Below are 17587 nucleotides of genomic sequence, written 5' to 3'. Positions count from 1 at the left end.
AATAGAGTACCAAACTGATGAAGGTGAAGCAGGAGTCACATTTTGACAAATCACCAATTGAGAGAAAAAATAGAATTTAACGTGTCCAAGTAGGAACCATCACTCTATTCAGGGCAAGCCGGAAACACACTAAAAGATAACCTGTGCTCGCCCTCTGGTAGCTGGGCACAGAGCAGTCAAGCTTATCTAAATATACAGTGTGTAAAGTATTTGTGCAACACACTCACACGGTAACATAAAAAATTACTTCACACAGGGTTAGAAAAATAGATAATAATTTTATTAGTAAAACAAATCCAAAACGACAAACATCTAATAGGTATAATCAGAGTTATACATTTTTAAAGGTTATTTTAAAAAATAGTGCTCCTAGTGTTAAAGCAACAACCTAGGATATCTGGTCACTCTACACCAGGGAAAATCAAAAGTTCAGGCTGACAGCAAAGAAGCACAGGACAGCTACAGGACTGGCGCAGGATACATTGAGAAAGTACCTTGGATGAAGGAAGAGTCGACGTTGAAGACTCGATGTAAGGAGCAGAGGAGGCGATGCATCGGCATCAGTCCTTTGGATGTAGGCGATGCGTCAGTTCTGATCCATGTAGTCAGTGAGGCGTAGTCGAAGAACACCTTGTCAATGGAGGCAATGCATCGTCGAGCCACGCAGTCTGTCGTCATTGAGCCGCGCAGTCTGTCAAAGCGATGTTGCAGAGCAGAAACTGCGATTGCATAAAAAGAGATGCATCGGTTCCGATCTGCACGAAGATGTCTATGTGTGGATTCTGCTGGGTCAGCACAGAAAAGCTCATTTTCAAGCATCCAGGACTGGATTGACACCACTTGGCAGAGCAGGACTCACAGATGGCAGAGTCCAGGTGCTGTGCAGAGCTGTAGGAAGTCTTTGGTGGCCCTGAGACATCAGAACCGGGCGCAAGCCAGCAACCCCTTGGAGTTACCCTGGGTTAAAGTGAGATGGGTCCAGTCATTTACTTACGGCAGTTTGGGCTGGACTGTTCCCATGAGCCACAGGGTCAAGCCAGATTTGCATATAGCTGGGTCTGAACTGAGGTGGCGAAGTGAGTTAAAGAATGATGATGGATTCAACCCAGATCTGTGACTGGGGGTGAGTGTCTGAAATGTTTCAGTGTTCCGTCCATCATCTCCTTGTGCCACTGGATTCAAGCTAGCCTGGCTGATAAAGGGTGTTACCCAGAAACCGGTCCCAGGATGCTTGTTTCCGGTTCAGGGAAGACCTGGCTTGGCAGTTCGGGCTGGACTGTTCCCATGAGGCAAAGAGTCAAGACTGATTTGCATATAGCTGGGTCTGAACTGAGGTGGCAAAGTGAACTAAAGAATGATGATGGATTCAACTCAGATCTGTGACTGGAGGTGAGTGTCTGAAAAGTTTCAGCTCTCCGTCTATCATCTCCTTGTGTTTGCTTACTTCCTAAAAGTGCCATTTCTAAAATATCAATGCTAAATCAAACTTTACCAGTAAAGAGGATTTATCATTACATTCCAAAGATATAAAAAATGACAAAGCTACTCCTGTCTAATAAGGAATTCAAATTTAAAGGTGTGTTAAAGAGTTTCGAATGTTAACCGATTAGATGAGTAGGCCTCACTGTATAGAAGCCTAATTTGGGTGTTTGTGACTACTAGGACATGCAAAACGTAAAAGTACAAGTCCTACCATTTACTTACACAGCACCCTGCCCTGTGGGCTACCTATGGCCTACCTTAGGGGTGACTTAAGTGAATTAAAGGGGGGGGGCGGGAGGTTCAAGGCTTGGCAAAGGGTTTTAAATGCCAAGACGAAGTGGTAGTAAACTGTACACTCAATCCCTGCAGTAGCAGGTCTGAAACAAATTTGAAAGGCTACTTGTGTAGGTGGCACAATCAGTGTTGCAGGACCACTAGTAGCATTTAATTTAGAGGACCTGGGAATATGGCATGCTACTTTACAAGGGACTTATAATTAAACTAAATATGCCAATTGTGCATAGACCAATGTTGCCATGTTTAGGAGAGAAGCACATGCACTTTAACACTGGTCAGCAGTGGTAAAGTGCTCAAAGACCCAAGGCCAACAGAAAGGAGGTTAGAAAAAAGGGGAGGAGAAAGGCAAAAGCTTTAGGGTGACCCTTCAGAGAGGGTCATCTTCAACCTGGGTTCATTAATTGTCTGCATAGTATGGGGCGTATAAAAGGTTCCAGGTATATGATACATTTTAAAAAGGAAATGGGCAAATCCTGGTGTGTGCCGCATCTTATGCAAACATATACAAACATATGCTGAGATTTGCCCCATTACCAAAAATCCTGACTATTGGTTTTTTTTTAGAACATTTTAAGATACCAAATGAGCTTATCACAAAATCCCATCTTAGTAATGTCTGTGCATAAAACATTCCATGAAATGTCTTTTCTGCATCAAATAGTATCTTACCATCCTGTCTGGATGGAGCTTTCAAATAGGATAACCAAATAGGATTATCACATTATTTATATCTTCTAAAAATAAAAATTCTGTTTTTATTAATTCTAGGGCAATAGAGTGCACAAAAACTTTTTCATACTTGGGGATATTATTCGATCAGTCAGGTTCTTGGAGTAGGGCCATTAAGGAAAGAAGGTTGTTATTTAGTAAATCATTGATGGCCCTAACCAATTTTAGTAAGAAACTGGGTAGACGTTCTCCGGGGGAACTGCTACGTATTTATAAAGCTTCATGCGTGGCGATTGCAACTTACGGAGCTGGTATCTGGGGTTATACCAATGTTAATTTATTACAATTGGCAGAAAACATCTTTCTCGGGTATCTCTTGACAGTACCTGAGAGTACGTCTACATTCATCTGTCACACTGAATTGGGCTTGCCGTATATCGAGGATGTGATCAAGATACAGCCTGTTCTTTTGTGGCATAGGGTATGGACGACTCAAGAATCTGCCTTTAATCGCCAAGTTTTAAAGGACGCATTGGGCATTGACGGGGCAAAACACATAAGATGGCTGAAATATGTCAAAACCTTTTTGAATCAAATAGGCCACGTTGAATATTTTAATGATCCATCTACTATGTGCAGGGTATCAAGGAAGGATCTTAAAAATATTTGTTTGACATATATGAGTGAAGTTAGATTATCAAATGAAATGGCCAAGACTTCCGTGGTAGCACACCATCTTACTTTGACCTCGACAAATGTACAATTATATATTTTGTTAACCACTAAGGATTACGACAGGTTCCTGTTGACACGTCTTAGATTAGATATTTTACATCGAACTTTGAGTTTCCCGGAGGTAAATGATTGGTCCAGAACACTTTGTAATTGCCCATGCGATGACGTATCAGCCCAGTCATCTATCCATATTTTGTTCTTCTGTACATTTTATGCTAAGCCTAGGAAAACGTGGATTATTCCTGTTCTCAAAAGACTGGGTCTGAGACAATGTCGACCAGCAGTTTTGGCTTTGCAGTATTTGGATAATATTTATATTATAGCCGCTGTAACTGCGTTTTTAAAAAATGTTTTTAGATATCGTAAATCATTTGTGATGTGTTAACTAAATCTTTTATCTGCACTTATTGATTTTTTATCCTTTTACTGTGAAAATGTGTGGAAATTTTGGCGTGATACTTTTAATTGTGCTTTTATAGTTATTTTTTTCAATAACCGAATAAAGTTCTTTGAATTGAATTGAATTGAATGCATATATCCCGGCCAGAAATGAAACCATGTTGCTGAGTGCTAACTGATCCATGAACTTTGCAAATCATACCCTCTGTATGTTTGTAGTGCATTTTAGCATTCAAATTGATAAATGAAATGGGCCGGTATGACCCACACCCATTCGCCGGTTTCCTTTCTTTGGAAATACCGAAAAATGAATATTATCCCAAGATCTCAGTTTTCCGATACCAGCCTCAATATGCTGAACGATTTATAAAAACACAAGAACTATTTGCTTTAAATAGATCTTACAAAATATTAAAATTCAATAAGTATGGCATCCTCGGCCCTGGCCAGCTCACTAGGGAGAAACTCAGGGGCCGATTCACAGATCTAACTTAAGACAAAACCCTAAACTTACTACTTTTGGTATTCACAGAAGGCACTTAGTAGTAGTAAAGTTAGGATTTTGTCTTAAGTCTGTCTTAAGTTTGTCTTAAGTTTGTCTTAAGTCTGTCTTAAGTTTATCTTAAGTCAAACTTAAGACAAAATCCTAACTTTACTACTACTAAATGCCTTCTGTGAATACCAAAAGTAGTACGTTTAGGATACTATTTCAATATTAATTTTGTTATTATCGTTAAGATGAGCAATAGGATGAGGCGACTGGATTGGAGACAAAACCTGCTCTACCTCTTTATCAGAACTAATTGAATGTTTGGTATATAATTATTGATCGAACAGGTGAAATTGCTAGCATGTCCCTAGTATATGTCTATATAGTCTTGTGAATTCACAATACCGTATTACTTTTTCCCTTAATTTTATAAGCACATATTTTCCCAATAAAATCCCAATACTCAATTTCTTTATACCAAATATGCAACAGCCACTTTGTCTCTTAGTCTGCACCTGCTTTGTACACGCATAGGCACCATTTGCAAAAATATAACCCTCTCATCCTGTGTTTGATCACTAATTGTTTATGCACGTGCGATTTCTAGTGTCCTAAGGGCAGAGTTTACAGCTTGGTTCTCAATGTGTTCTTTCTTCCTATATTTTGAATAATTGATCAAAAAAAAAACTCAAGTGGCCTTGAATGTATCCAAAACCACATATGATGGAGGAGAACGTTTGTTAATCATTAAAAAAATAATATCATCTGTACGTTTTTTCATGATTCCGAAAGTCTGTATCATGAACAAAGCCCTAATAAGAGTTCCTCTTTTGTTACCTATGTAGTTCTTAATGCTGGCTAATCGGACAATCAGTGAGTTATGATCGGATGTTGTGATGGAACCGACCTTCATTTGGGATCTGGATGGCCATTTGTTCGATATGAACACCATTGATCACTATCTCTATCCATGAGTATCGCTGATGCACAAAAGAGGACTAAGCATATCCATGCTTTAAAACCCTCAAAACGTCTATTAGCCAGTGTACCTGAATCAATTTGTAATTTTAGGTCTACTTAAAATACAAACAGCATCCTTGCACAGTGAGAAAATAGCAAACTTTAGGCCAAGCCTTTAGGTGGAATTTAAGGAAATTAGACCAAAAGTATATGCAGGATCGATTTGGATTGGGGTATGAGGAATCAATAAATAGACGCTGTAATGCGGGACACGATGAAAGTAACAGCTAATAGCACACGTGGGTGGGACACATGCTTGTTTGCCTGAATGTTACCACCATCTCTGCTGGTGTCTTCCCCCAAGAGATTGTGGAGAGAGTTCAGGGGTATTCACAGAAATGTTTTTCTGGGAGACTCAGGGGTCAAACAGTGCAAGGCATGTGGCATTAACCGGGATATCTCGTCTAGCTGGCATTGAGCAGGATAGGATGAATGGAGATGTGGATGTAGAGAAAAGTGGAGAAGCTTGTTCAAAGCTTACAGTGTAGTAGGATATTTCGGGAATCGGAGTGTAAAGTAGAACTCAGCCACAACAGAGCGGTGGCATTATGTGCACCATGGGAAACATTTAAGCAGAGAATGATAAGTAAAATAAACATCAAACAAGTATAAATTCATTTATGTGCTAATAATTATACACATTTTGTTTTTTTCAGCTTTTAGAGTCCGAAGCAGGTAAGTGTCTTAACTCTGTTATTGTTACAAAATGTTACAAATATCTTGTCAGAGTAGAAAACCATAATGAAACCTAGAGAGTATTGTATTCATTATTTTATTAGTGGATTGTATTCCACGGTGCAGATTCCACCCAACTGGGTTCAGATAGTTGCACAACAGCAGCATTAAACATTTGCCATATAATTTACCAAAGGCTGCCTGGGCCTTCCTGCTTTCTGAAACCAAATATTACGAATTGTTGAAAATGCAGCAGCAAGACTGATCCTGAGAGTTCCTTACTGACAATCTATTTCGCCTCATCTGAAGCATTTACATTGGCTGCCAGTAGTCAATCATATCAAATTTAAAGCCATTACTTTTGCTTTTAGGGCATTAGAAGGTGATTCTCTATTTATTTGAGAAAAAGACTCTGTCCTTACAAGCAATGTATATCGCTCAGGTCGAATAACTTTCGACTTCTGCAGGTCCCAAAATGTTCTATGACTAGACAAGGAGGTTGATCTTTTGTGTACCTGGCATCCAAACTGTGAACACACACTTCCTGTTTGCCTCTGTAGGGCTTCTTATGTCTCTGTCTTGCAAAAATAAATGAAAACCTTTCTTTTTTTTATAAAGTCTAGGCTACCCTGTACTGCTACCACCTGAACATTCTCCCTGGCTATTAGCGCCTGGACTCTTCTAATGAAGCTGACCTGCTCTTTAGAAATTCCTTTGATTGATTGATTAATTTATTTATTGATATTAACAGGGAGAGTAAAAATTACTCTAAAAAAGAGAGGAACCAGGAGCTTTTTAGTAGGCCCAGCACACATATTCCCTACCAACACTCGTTTAAATATACGGGTGTGCAGTTCCTAAGTACAGATAGTGATAGTCAGGTCTGTGGAATAACCTCCCAATGGAAGAAGTGCCCTCACACACCCTGAGAGGTGTCATGTTTCATCATTTGGAAGTGCTCCTCGTCGGGCCGGTGCTGCAATGCCCGACAGGCACCCACGAAGGGGCTCTTTTGCGGAGTTCTTTTGGATAATGCTGTTAGGTGAGTGAGAGTGTGTGGGCTGTGGTGATTACTGTAGTAGAGTGAAAGAAGTGCATTAAAATAGGTTTAGGGAAGCCCTGTTTACAAAACTTTTATTCGTGAGGCTTGCTAACCTAAGTAAAAACAGTGTGGCCCTAATTGGAGATAATGGTCCTATAGATGATGCGTGCTATAAATCTTGGTCAACATGTTGCTTGCCATATTCAGCCCCTATTGGGTCTATTTGCAATTCGTCAGGGCCCAGCAGAGAGAAACATTTTCAATTGTCTTACACTGCTGAAAGGTTGGTGCTTCCAATTTAACTGACAGATCAAGTTACCAGCTGTGCTGATTCGTACAAGGTACGCTTTTACCTTGTATCGTTGTGAGGTCCCACAATGGTTAGGTCTAAGGTTGACCAGAATGAAACCAGAGCGCATTGCTCACTCATGACTGAAAGGTGGTGTGATGACTGGCCCTTCACCTACCCCGACTCTGTCTCCCGTCTCCACCCAGGGTCCACGATGTATTAAGGTGCTGCAGCGCTAATCTCAATTCCTCCAGGGCAAACTCTCCATCTAAATCATTACTACTTAATCTACATAGAACGTCCATGGCTAGAGGTTGTAGTCAGTTGAAACTCCTTAACTTAGTGTTAAACCCCCTGAAGGGCCCAATGGTCACTACCTTCATGATGTAATATCTTCAAATCCTTAAAGAACCTTTATGATAACTTATCATCAGGGGCAAAATGTAATCAATTGGATAGAGATGTGTACCACACCTAAATGTAGCACCTGCCAGGTTGTCGAAGTATGAGCGCCCATTCAAGCTTAATAGGCCGCTCATGCTCATCCAGACCCTTATAGACTTTGAGTCGCTATCTACTGACCCCTTTGGAAGGTTTGCCTCACGGATATTATACAGCTCTGAAATAATTAATCTATTCTAGTACAATCTATATTGGCATTACAATCACCTGATATGACCACAGCACCCTCACTAAATTCTGTGGAGATCAATAATTACTTTGGTTTCAGACTGTCCAAAAGTTCAGGCAAGTTGGCCTTAGTCTCTTTATGAAGATAGAAGTTTAATAAAATTTGAATTTCCCATTGCTTTTTTCCATCAGGATTTCAACAATGGTAATGTGTGCCCACAAGTTTATGGATTTTATCTTTCTTCTAGTACTAACAATTTTAGTGGAAACCAATGTTAAGAGATTCCCACACAATCTGTCCTTGCATGTCCTGCTATACCTATTAACACAAAACCACTTTCTTGGAGCCAGGTCACATGCAGAAGGATAATATGAACGTTTTAGAAAAATAAGTTGTTAGTTACCTAACCTTGCACACTGATCATAACCATGTATATTCTAACTGCATAATTTTATGCTCCTTGTGAATGCAGTATCCTATGCATTCAAACCCTGGCTTATCGTGGAAATGGTTTCGATATATTTGCTATGGGGAAATGTAGGAGATTGGCATCGGCTGCATAGTTGCCCCCAACTTTTTGCTGATGTTTTGACTGTTTTTTTACTCTAGCCAGGCTATGGCCCTGCTATCCAGGACCCCAGCCTATCTGCTTCCTCTCTAAACCGATGTGAGTACCCTAGATACATACCAATTGGATACTGAGGACACCCTATGAGCCCCTTGTAGATGGTACCCTAGGTACCTACGGCATGGGTCCCTCAGAGGCCTACCAGGGGCTGTAGCACTTATTGTGCCACCCCTGGGACAGCCATACAAACTGACACCACCAGACCACTACTGTAGTCTGGGTAAGGTGGTGCTTGCACCCCTTACAGGGATATAAGTGCCCTGTATCCCACTTAAATACAACACATATATCCTCATAAGTCACACCTAAGGCAGGCCTTGCTAATCCTACATGGCAGGGTGCTGAGATATGTGTGAGGGGGAACCCCTACCTGAGTAGGGCCCCTCTGCAACTTTCGTTAAAACTATTGCGAGGTTGTTTGTAGTGCAGCCATACCATATACTCTTAACCACATTATAAGTAATCGCGATAGCGTGATAACTTGAGAGTGGCTGCACAGAACCATGTCATGTTTGGTGTCAAACATCTTGGAATCATACCCCTAATCCAGCCATGGGAGTGAGGGCATGATTCCCCCCTGCTAGAGGGGTGATATGGTAAAAGCGGCAGATTTTAGACACCAATTTAAAAGAGCACACGTAGTACAAAATGGATGCTACCCGCCACCCACACGACTCTGGCTGCCTGTTGCTGGGCAGAACTCCAGCCACGGCAGCTGGACAATAGGGATCTTGTTGCAGGGAGGTGTCCCCACCTCCCCAGACAGACTATGTGGATTGGAACTGGGTGGGTGCACCATAGGATGCCTTTCAGACTTGCACGTAGGCTTCTCCAGTGCCTACTTCTGCATACACCGCCTTTAACCGGTTCAGGGGCATCCTGTCCCCTGCCTTGGCGGGAAAACACACAAAGGGGAGAGGGTGTAGCCACCCTTTCCCGCCAGAACTCTCATTGGTGGGCTCTGATTCAGACACTCCCCTAATCTCTGGATAAAGGTGGGTGCAGGGTCCCCAGAGCCTCAGATTAATCTTGGACGAGAACTTTGCTTCAAAGACTTGAAACTTCAACGAGCTGCCGCTCAGCTGATTGAAGAAATCTCCCTTGGGGTAAAGGAGTTACCCTCCTGCTTGGCAGGCACCTGAAACACTGCAAGTGACCCGGTTGGCACTCTGCTGCTCCTACGGACATCGAAGACTTCTGCCTACCCTGAGGTGGGTTTCTAATTATCCCAGAGGCCAGTGAGTGTGCACAGCAAAGCTGAGCACCGTGGACACCGTGGGTGCCGAGATACCCAATACCCCAGGACACCGGCCACCTCTTGCACAGCACACGAACCCGACGAGTGGGGAAGTTGTGCTTTGGCCCATCATTGAGCCAACCTCTCAGCATCACTTGTGCCAAAGATCGACACCCTAGCCCGCTCCGGCGACCCGTGGGCGCATCTTTACGCACTCCAAATTGCTGCCTCCTGCGGTCCCTTGTCTCTCGACTGGTGGGCCCTGGCGGAGGTCAATCTTCACTTTCAAGAGTTCCCCTGGTTGCTCCAGGCCTGCTCTTTAGTCTCCTCGCTGGAGACCTCGTGGGTCTGCACCGTAGCTGTTTTTTGACTCTTGCGTGGGTTGCGGTTGCCAAGGCTTAGTGGATCCAATTCGGACACTAACACGGCAGCAACCCTCATCCTTCGTGGGACAGTCGCCCTCCAGCAGCTGGCCTTCCTTGATGCCTCCTGGAGCCCGTGGCTGCTGATCCAAGCTACCTGTCTTCGACCTGGAAGCACCCGACATTGAAGGGCTCTTTCTCCTAAGGCCCCTGGTCACTGGCTAGTGAACCAGACTCTGTCCCCTCTGCTTTCAGGTCCTTTCCTTCAAGATCTACATCTTCAATCTGCACGTCATCGACAACGCTTCTCGCCAGCAGCAGTTCTTCACGTTTTTCCATTGAAAACAAGACATCGACCTGACACCGAAAACGACCTCTGCACCGGCTTCCCTGGGGCAGGTAACAGTAGTACCTTGGTAGTATCGTGGGTGTGGGCCCTCCAAGGGCTTAACTTAAAACTCCTCAACTTGAACTCCTCCTAAAAGTATCTAGATTCTTGCATTTTCCAACCGCGACATTTCCCGTAGGGTTTAATAGGGATCCCGACTGTAGTTTCACCACTGCACACACTTCCCGTGGGTCCTCTTCCTCACTAACTTGGGTGGTTTCGTAAGGGGCCAGCGATCCTAAGTGCCCTAGGCACTGTCTGCAGAACTGTCGTGGTTCTTATACCACTTTTTTAATATATGGTTTGGTCCCCCCAGGGCCCTATGATTCCAGTGCTATTTATTGTAACTATTAATGCTTTATTGAATTGGATCTTTACCTCAAGCCTCATAAAGAGACTAGTGGGATTTGTTCTTAGAATAAATACATATATTTTTGAATATATACCTGTGTGGACTACTCTTTCATTTGGTCATTCAAGAGGTTATCCATGGTAAAACAATAAGCTTAACACTCCTTCAAGACTTAGCCTGAAGGCTGCTCTCCACAGCTACCACTAGGATAGCTTTCTTTAAAGGTTGTCTTTTAACCTATCGCCTTAAGAGTCGAATTGGACTGGTGCAAGGTGTCCCCTATAACTAGTGGACAGTATATGCCAGGCCAACTTCTCACTGGAAAGAAACAATTGCTTACATTTATGGGGCTGGACCAACCCTCATATTTATGTCTACTGGTGACCACTATCCTCATTCTTTCTAGTTGTGTGGCACAGAGGCCAGGGCAGCTGACTCTGGAACCCGGGGGCTCGCGGCTCGATCCCCGGCGCTAGGGGCAGATTAGCCAGGCACCATGTGATTCTGGGCAACAGCTCACTTAATCTTCCCGACGGCCCCCCGAGCCTTGACGCCTTCGGGTAATTGTTCGCACTTTACAAATATTGGACATTTACATTTACATATCTTGGCCTGCAAAAGCTCACATTCTGTAAATAAATTGCTTATAGGAGAGCGCACCTTTTGATTAAAATAGACTAGACTGTCTTCCAGCCCTCCATGGTGCCTGAGTGTTCCCACTGGCTGACCATTTTGCGTATTAATTACCTCGCCTAGTGACACTGATAGCCCCCAGGACTTCAGACTTCCTTCCGCTTTACAAACTGTTTTGGCTGTCAAAAGGAAAATAAAATCAACTTTTGTTACTTCTCTTCCATCATTATTTATCAATAAACCCTACAGTTTTTAGGTCTCGCTGAGCCAGTGCATGCGCTGCTCTGCGAGAGATTTAGTGAGTGGCTTTTGAAAGTGCTACCACTTTTGCTGGACTCAAGCTTGCGTGCACGTGTGCGTGCACGCGCGCAGCCGCCATGTGAGTTTCTGTCAAGGCTCATTAAGCCTTACAGCCTTCCAGTGCGTGAATCCCCTCCCCTATCCCTTCCGTTCTCCCAATCCCTCCTCATCAGTTTTATTTTCCTTTTCCCCTTCTTCCCACCCCCCTTTTTTCATGATCGCGATCGCAATCAGTTTCACTTTCACGGGCGGCCGCGTCACTTTTGCTTGTTAATAAAAGTGTTTTGGTTTACAAATGAAATTCGCTCTAGCAAATGGCATGTGATGTCAGTTCCACGGCCCTTATAGAGTTGGTGAAATTACACAAGTAGCTCTAGTCAACATGTTACGAACCTTAGAAAATATGGGGAAGCATTATAAACGGGTGAAATCCTTTTTTCAACTACTTGATATTAGGCTACTCATGCTGGAAATGAGCAGTGAAAGGTTTTCAATGTTGCCAATAGTTTCCCTATGATGTCACATCTCCTGTACCCTGCTGATCTTAGGCACGGGTGCAAAGAGGTGGAACAATGGCGTTTCAGCTAGCAACAGTCTACGGAGCTGGTCTGTGCTGCGGCATCACGGCGGCACAGAGCTGGCCTTTGTTAATACTGCTGAGATAGCATCAGAGCCTGCACTGAGAAACAGTAAGCGCAAGAGCCCAAGGATGTTCTCGTGGATTCGTAGCCAGATCTTCCTAACACCAGGAACACCAAATACTGGGGCCACGTGGTCTTTATTCCGCCATAAGCGCTTTATTCCAGCACCCTACTCTTTCTGCCTCTTCACCCCACTTTTGAGGGTTCTTTTTCCTCTTTCACCCTTGTCGCTGTTTTCCTATTTTTCTGTTCCTCATTTTTTGTCTTTCTTAATTGACTGGCTCATTTTCTTTTATTTTGTATAAAAAGACAGCCCGTGCCCGCCATTGGCGCAAATTCTGCTCTGTCCTTGCATCCAAGACCTAAAATGGATCGAGTTGACAGTGTGTTCTTAACAAACGCTTCACTTGCTTTTTATGCTACCTTGAACAAAGAGGCAAACCGAATTAAAGAGAAAAGTTTCATTTCCATAAAGTGTCGTCCATTTGGCACAGACCTGGCAATAAAATACCACGTGTCTGTAAAGCAAAACGGACTGTTAGACCCGGCCCTCGTAACGTAGTCAGACCTGACCCCGGCACCTCACACCAGCCCCGAGCCCACGGCCTAGCCGATCCTTCCCACCAGAACACACACACCCGACCCGGACTTCCCCCGTCCGTGGCCTTCCTCCTTCGGCCATCCCGGGCCCGCGTGCCCACTTCATGCACCAAGATGGCCGCCCGGCCCCAGCGCGACCCTAGCCTGTAGGCGCCACTCCGGCTGGAGGACATCGCGCTCCCCTTGGGATGAGAAAGGGAGGAGCAGTTTCCATCACACCTCTGCGCTTCCCTGGGAAGGTGGGTTTCGATCGACCCGCCGGCCTCCCCGAGGGCTGGCTCCACGCCTGCTGGGTATCTGGGACTCCTCCCGACCCGGCCCTGAAAGGATCAAAGGACAATGGCAGGAAACCCCCAACAAGCGACCCCCAGGTGACAAGACCCCTGCCTGCACAGACTCCGGACATCAAAGAGGAGTCGCCCTATAACAAGGGGTGCTCTGGGACTGTCCGGCAGATTCGCCTTGGAACACCTGAGCCCTGCTGAGTGACTCGCGGCTCCCCTGAAGATCGTAAGACCTCCGAACTTGTGCTTGAGCCCTGCTGAGTGACTCGCGGCTCCCTGAAGATCTTAAGACCTCCGAACTTGTGCTTGAGCCCTGCTGAGTGACTCGCGGCTCCCTGAAGATCGTAAGACCTCCGAACTTGTGCTTGAGCCCTGCTGAGTGACTCGCGGCTCCTTGAAGATCGTAAGACCTCCGAACTTATACTCGAGCCTGCTGAGTGACTCGCGGCTCCCACAGACTCTCTTGGTCCCGCCGGACCCCACGACGACAAGCGTATCCCCCAGCTCGAGGATTGTGAGCTGTGCGCCGGGTACGCTCCTGCATTTTGATCCCTATCCCCAAAGACTGTCCCGCTACCTCCTAACCCCTCTCCAAGACTTTGCGAGCCCACGCTCTACTTGTATATATTTTGCCTTGCTGATCAAAAAGATCCTACCACTTCGATCTGATAAAGATTTGCTCTTAAGAACTCCTCGTGTGGTGTCGCTCTGTTGTGTGGTGCCGAGTGTGCGATCCTAGATACGAGGTTCCTCCCCTGAGGAGTCTCCCGCCAGTGCCCGGCTATGATACCTCGAGGGTGGGTCTCAGGGCAGTCAGGGCCCCCTCCGGGCCCCTCTGAGGTCGCCTTATAACATTGGTGGCAAGCGACGGGATTCGGGCCCATAATCTAGAGATCGTACCGTGAACGGCTGACGCACTACCGACAAAGATGGCAGAAGGAAACACCGTGGTTCTCGTAGAAGACGACGCCAGTACCGTATTCCAGGTGGAACAACTGGAAGAGTACACTCACAAAGAACTAAAGCAATTTTGTAAGGAACTCAGAATCGCTACCACTGGTCTCAACACCAAAGAAGATATGCAAAAGGCACTGAAAGCTTGGGTGGATTCTGGAGCCTCCCGCCCAGAAGGAGCGGGGGAGCCCCACAACGAAGCTGGACCCTCCCAAGGAGAACGCAGCAGCAACCAGGTGCGAGGCTTCGTACCAGACGGGGGCTTATCCCCGGAGGAACTCGCAGACAGAGAAAAAAATCGCCATCACGAGCTCGAATTAGCCAAACTCAAAATTGAGGGCGAGTTGAAATTAGCCGAGAAAAAGCTAGCAGTAGAACAGTTGCGAGTACAAGGAGAACCAGAAGAGAAAAAACTCCAACGAGAACACGAGGGAAGGAGACTTCAACAGGAACATGAACGCAGCTTGAAGGAAATAGAACTGAAAGCAAGAAGCGAAGAAGCGCGGCCCCCGGGGAACCGGGAGGCGGCCGCCCCGACGGAGCAGAAGGTCCACATCCCCAAGGATGTGGTCAAAGAATATTACAAAAATGATGACATTCAGCAGTGGTTCCGGGCCTACGAGGTCGCCATGACCTCCCATCGGGTCCCGCAGAAGGATTGGGGGGCGGGGTTATGGTGACGATTCCTGAGCGAAGGGAGAGACACCCTGCTCGACCTGCCCACCTCCATGCAGACCTCCTATGAACACATGAAAACGGCCCTCCTCACAAGGTACGGCCTCACCCCGGAGATGTACCGCCAGCGGTTCCGGGACTGCAGGAAGATCCCGGGTACCACCTGGGTGGAATATGTGAATTTCTTCAGCCGCGCCTTCGATGGGTGGATCAAGGGCAGCAAGGTAACCACCCTGGAAGAACTAACCGACCTTATGTTGTGGGAACACCTGGCTGCCAACTGCTTTGTGGAACTACGCCAGCATCTGCTCGACAGCAAGCTCACGGACCCGAGAAAGCTGGCTGTCGAGGCGGATCGCTGGACCAACACCCGGGTTTCCCGGGGCCCTGTAGGAGAGTACCCCCGAGCCAGTCAGGGACCACCCCGCCAGAGACGGGGGGGAAACCAGGGAGGGTAGAGAGAGCCCCAGGCTAGTCCCCCAAAGTCCAAACCTCCACCTTTCCCGGCACCCCCACCAGCTGTATCCGGCCCCCCCTGAGACGGGGGCACCGGGTAACCATCACTTGTTTCCGTTGCCAGAAGCCCGGGCATTACGCCAACGACCCTGAATGCCCCATGGCCCCACGCACCACCCAGGCAGCACCCCCCGCTAGACAGATAGCCAATGTAGCCCTGGGGGAGGAGGTTGAGGAAGACGAGGAGTGGGAACCCGCCGCTATGGCCCTAGTGTCCTTAGGGGATAGAGAGATGGTCCCTGGGAGCCTCCTGCCCTCTAACACAAAGAAATATGGGCAACTCGTAACGATCAATGGCCACCAAGTAGAAGCCCTCCGTGACACCGGGGCCAGCATCACCGGTGTCCTCAGCCATTTAGTCCACGAAGACCAGGTCCTCCCCAACGTATTTTGCCCTGTCATTTCAGCCGACAACACAGAAAGCCTATGTAAGGTAGCCCTGGTGGCCGTCGAGTGGGGAGGGGTGGTCGGTAAACTGAAGGTCGCAGTGAGAACCTCCCAGCCCGTCGACTGTCTCCTGGGGAACGACCTGGAAAGCTCCCCCTGGGGACAAGTTGAGCGCAAGACCCACCTAGGGATGCTGGGCCTCCCTGAATGGGTGTGCGCCACCACTCGATCCATGGCGGCTCGACCGACCCCCCCCCGAGGGACGTCGACGACGCCCCGACCCCTGAAGATGGGATAGCCCCGGCCGAAGGCCCCCACATTCCCCCACCAGAAGAGTCGATCGCCAGTGACGAACCCCCGCCTTCCGACTCCACCCCAGACGCCGAGTTAGGCGATCTGCCCGAATTAGCCCAGTGGCGCCACGAGGGGGGGCCCCTCCCGAGAGGAGTTCTGCCGAGAGCAGGCTACCTGTCCCTCCCTGGTCGGGCCCCGGCAACAGGCAGAGGCCCAGGCCGCAGGCGACCAGACGGGGACGCACCGGGTGTATTGGGAGAATGACCTTTTGTACAGCGAACAGAAGTCGGTGGAGCTAGGGTCCGGCCGGGTGCTGGTGGTACCCCTACGCTTCCGAAACCTCCTCCTGGGCTTGGCCCACGACGTTCCCCTCGCAGGTCACTTGGGTCAGGACAAAACATACAGTCGCCTCGTGTCTCACTTCTACTGGCCCAGAATGAAAGCGGATGTGGAAGCCCACTGCAAGTCCTGTCCCACGTGCCAGGCCAGTGGGAAGAGTGGAGGGAAGCGCAAGGCTCCCCTCCAACCCTTCCCTGTCGTCAGTACCCCTTTTGAGCGGGTCGGAATCGACATTGTAGGACCTCTGGGCCCCCCAACTTCCCAGGGGCACCGGTTCATCCTCGTCCTGGTGGACCATGCCACCCGTTACCCTGAGGCCATACCCCTGCGCACCGTCACGGCCCCCGTGGTGGGCCGGGCGCTGATGGGGATCTTCTCCCGCATGGGTTTTCCCCGCAAGGTCGTGAGCGATCGCGGTACCAACTTTATCTCCCGATACATGAAGTCCTTATGGCAACAGTGCGGGGTGTCCTACAAGTTCACCACCCCGTACCACCCCCAAGGAAACGGCCTGGTAGAGCGGTTTAACCGGACTCTGAAGGGGATGATCGCGGGCCTGGAAGAGCCCCTCTGGCGTAAGTGGGACCTCCTGCTCCCCTGCCTCCTATTCGCATACCGAGAAGTTCCCCAGAAATCCTTGGGTTTCAGCCCCTTTGAGTTACTCTACGGGCACCCCGTCAGGGGGCCCCTCAGCCTGGTCAAGGAAGAGTGGGAGGCGGCGCCCCGAGGCCCCCCCCCCCCCCAGACGTGTTCCGTTACGTCCTGACCCTCCGAAATCAGACTAGGAGGTTCCGGGAGATGGCAGAGGCCAACCTGGAGGCGAGTCAGGAGGAGATGAAGCGCTGGTATGACCAGAACGCCGCGCTAGTCGAGTTTCAGCCGGGCCAGCTGGTGTGGGTCATGGCCCCCGTGAAACCCTGCGCTCTCCAGGATAAATGGACCGGGCCCTTCAAAGTAGTTGAGCGGAAGAGCCCGGTCACGTACTTGGTAGACGTCCAGTCACCCCGGGACCCCCTCCGGGTCCTCCACGTGAACCGCCTCAAGCCCCACTTTGTGCGGACGGAGCTGAGCCTCCTACTGGCCACTGACGATGGGTCCGAAGAAGAGTCAGATCCGCTCCCTGATCTTCTGTGCACCAAGGAGAAGGACGGCTCCGTAGAGGGAGTGAACCTCTCCCCGTCTCTCACTCCCCAGCAACGTGAGGATTGCCGCCAGCTCCTCGGGCAGTTTCCGGACCTTTTCTCCCTGGTCCCCAAGGTCACCGACTG

General features: G+C 47.8%; 1 protein-coding gene across 1 annotated transcript in view; it reads left to right on the top strand.

Moving 5' to 3' along the window:
• Nucleotides 1-17587, top strand: part of LOC146805186 (uncharacterized) — a 927200-nt gene that overhangs the window by 833153 nt on the left and 76460 nt on the right. The window contains exon 8 of the mRNA XM_085620476.1: nucleotides 5749-5767. Within this exon, the coding sequence (XP_085476602.1) occupies nucleotides 5749-5767 (19 nt within the window). The remainder of the gene's footprint in view (nucleotides 1-5748; nucleotides 5768-17587) is intronic.

Source organism: Triturus cristatus, chromosome 8 (genome assembly GCF_964204655.1).
Source record: "Triturus cristatus chromosome 8, aTriCri1.1, whole genome shotgun sequence".
Lineage (NCBI taxonomy): Eukaryota > Metazoa > Chordata > Amphibia > Caudata > Salamandridae > Triturus > Triturus cristatus.
This window is presented reverse-complemented; position numbering and strand designations above follow the sequence as displayed.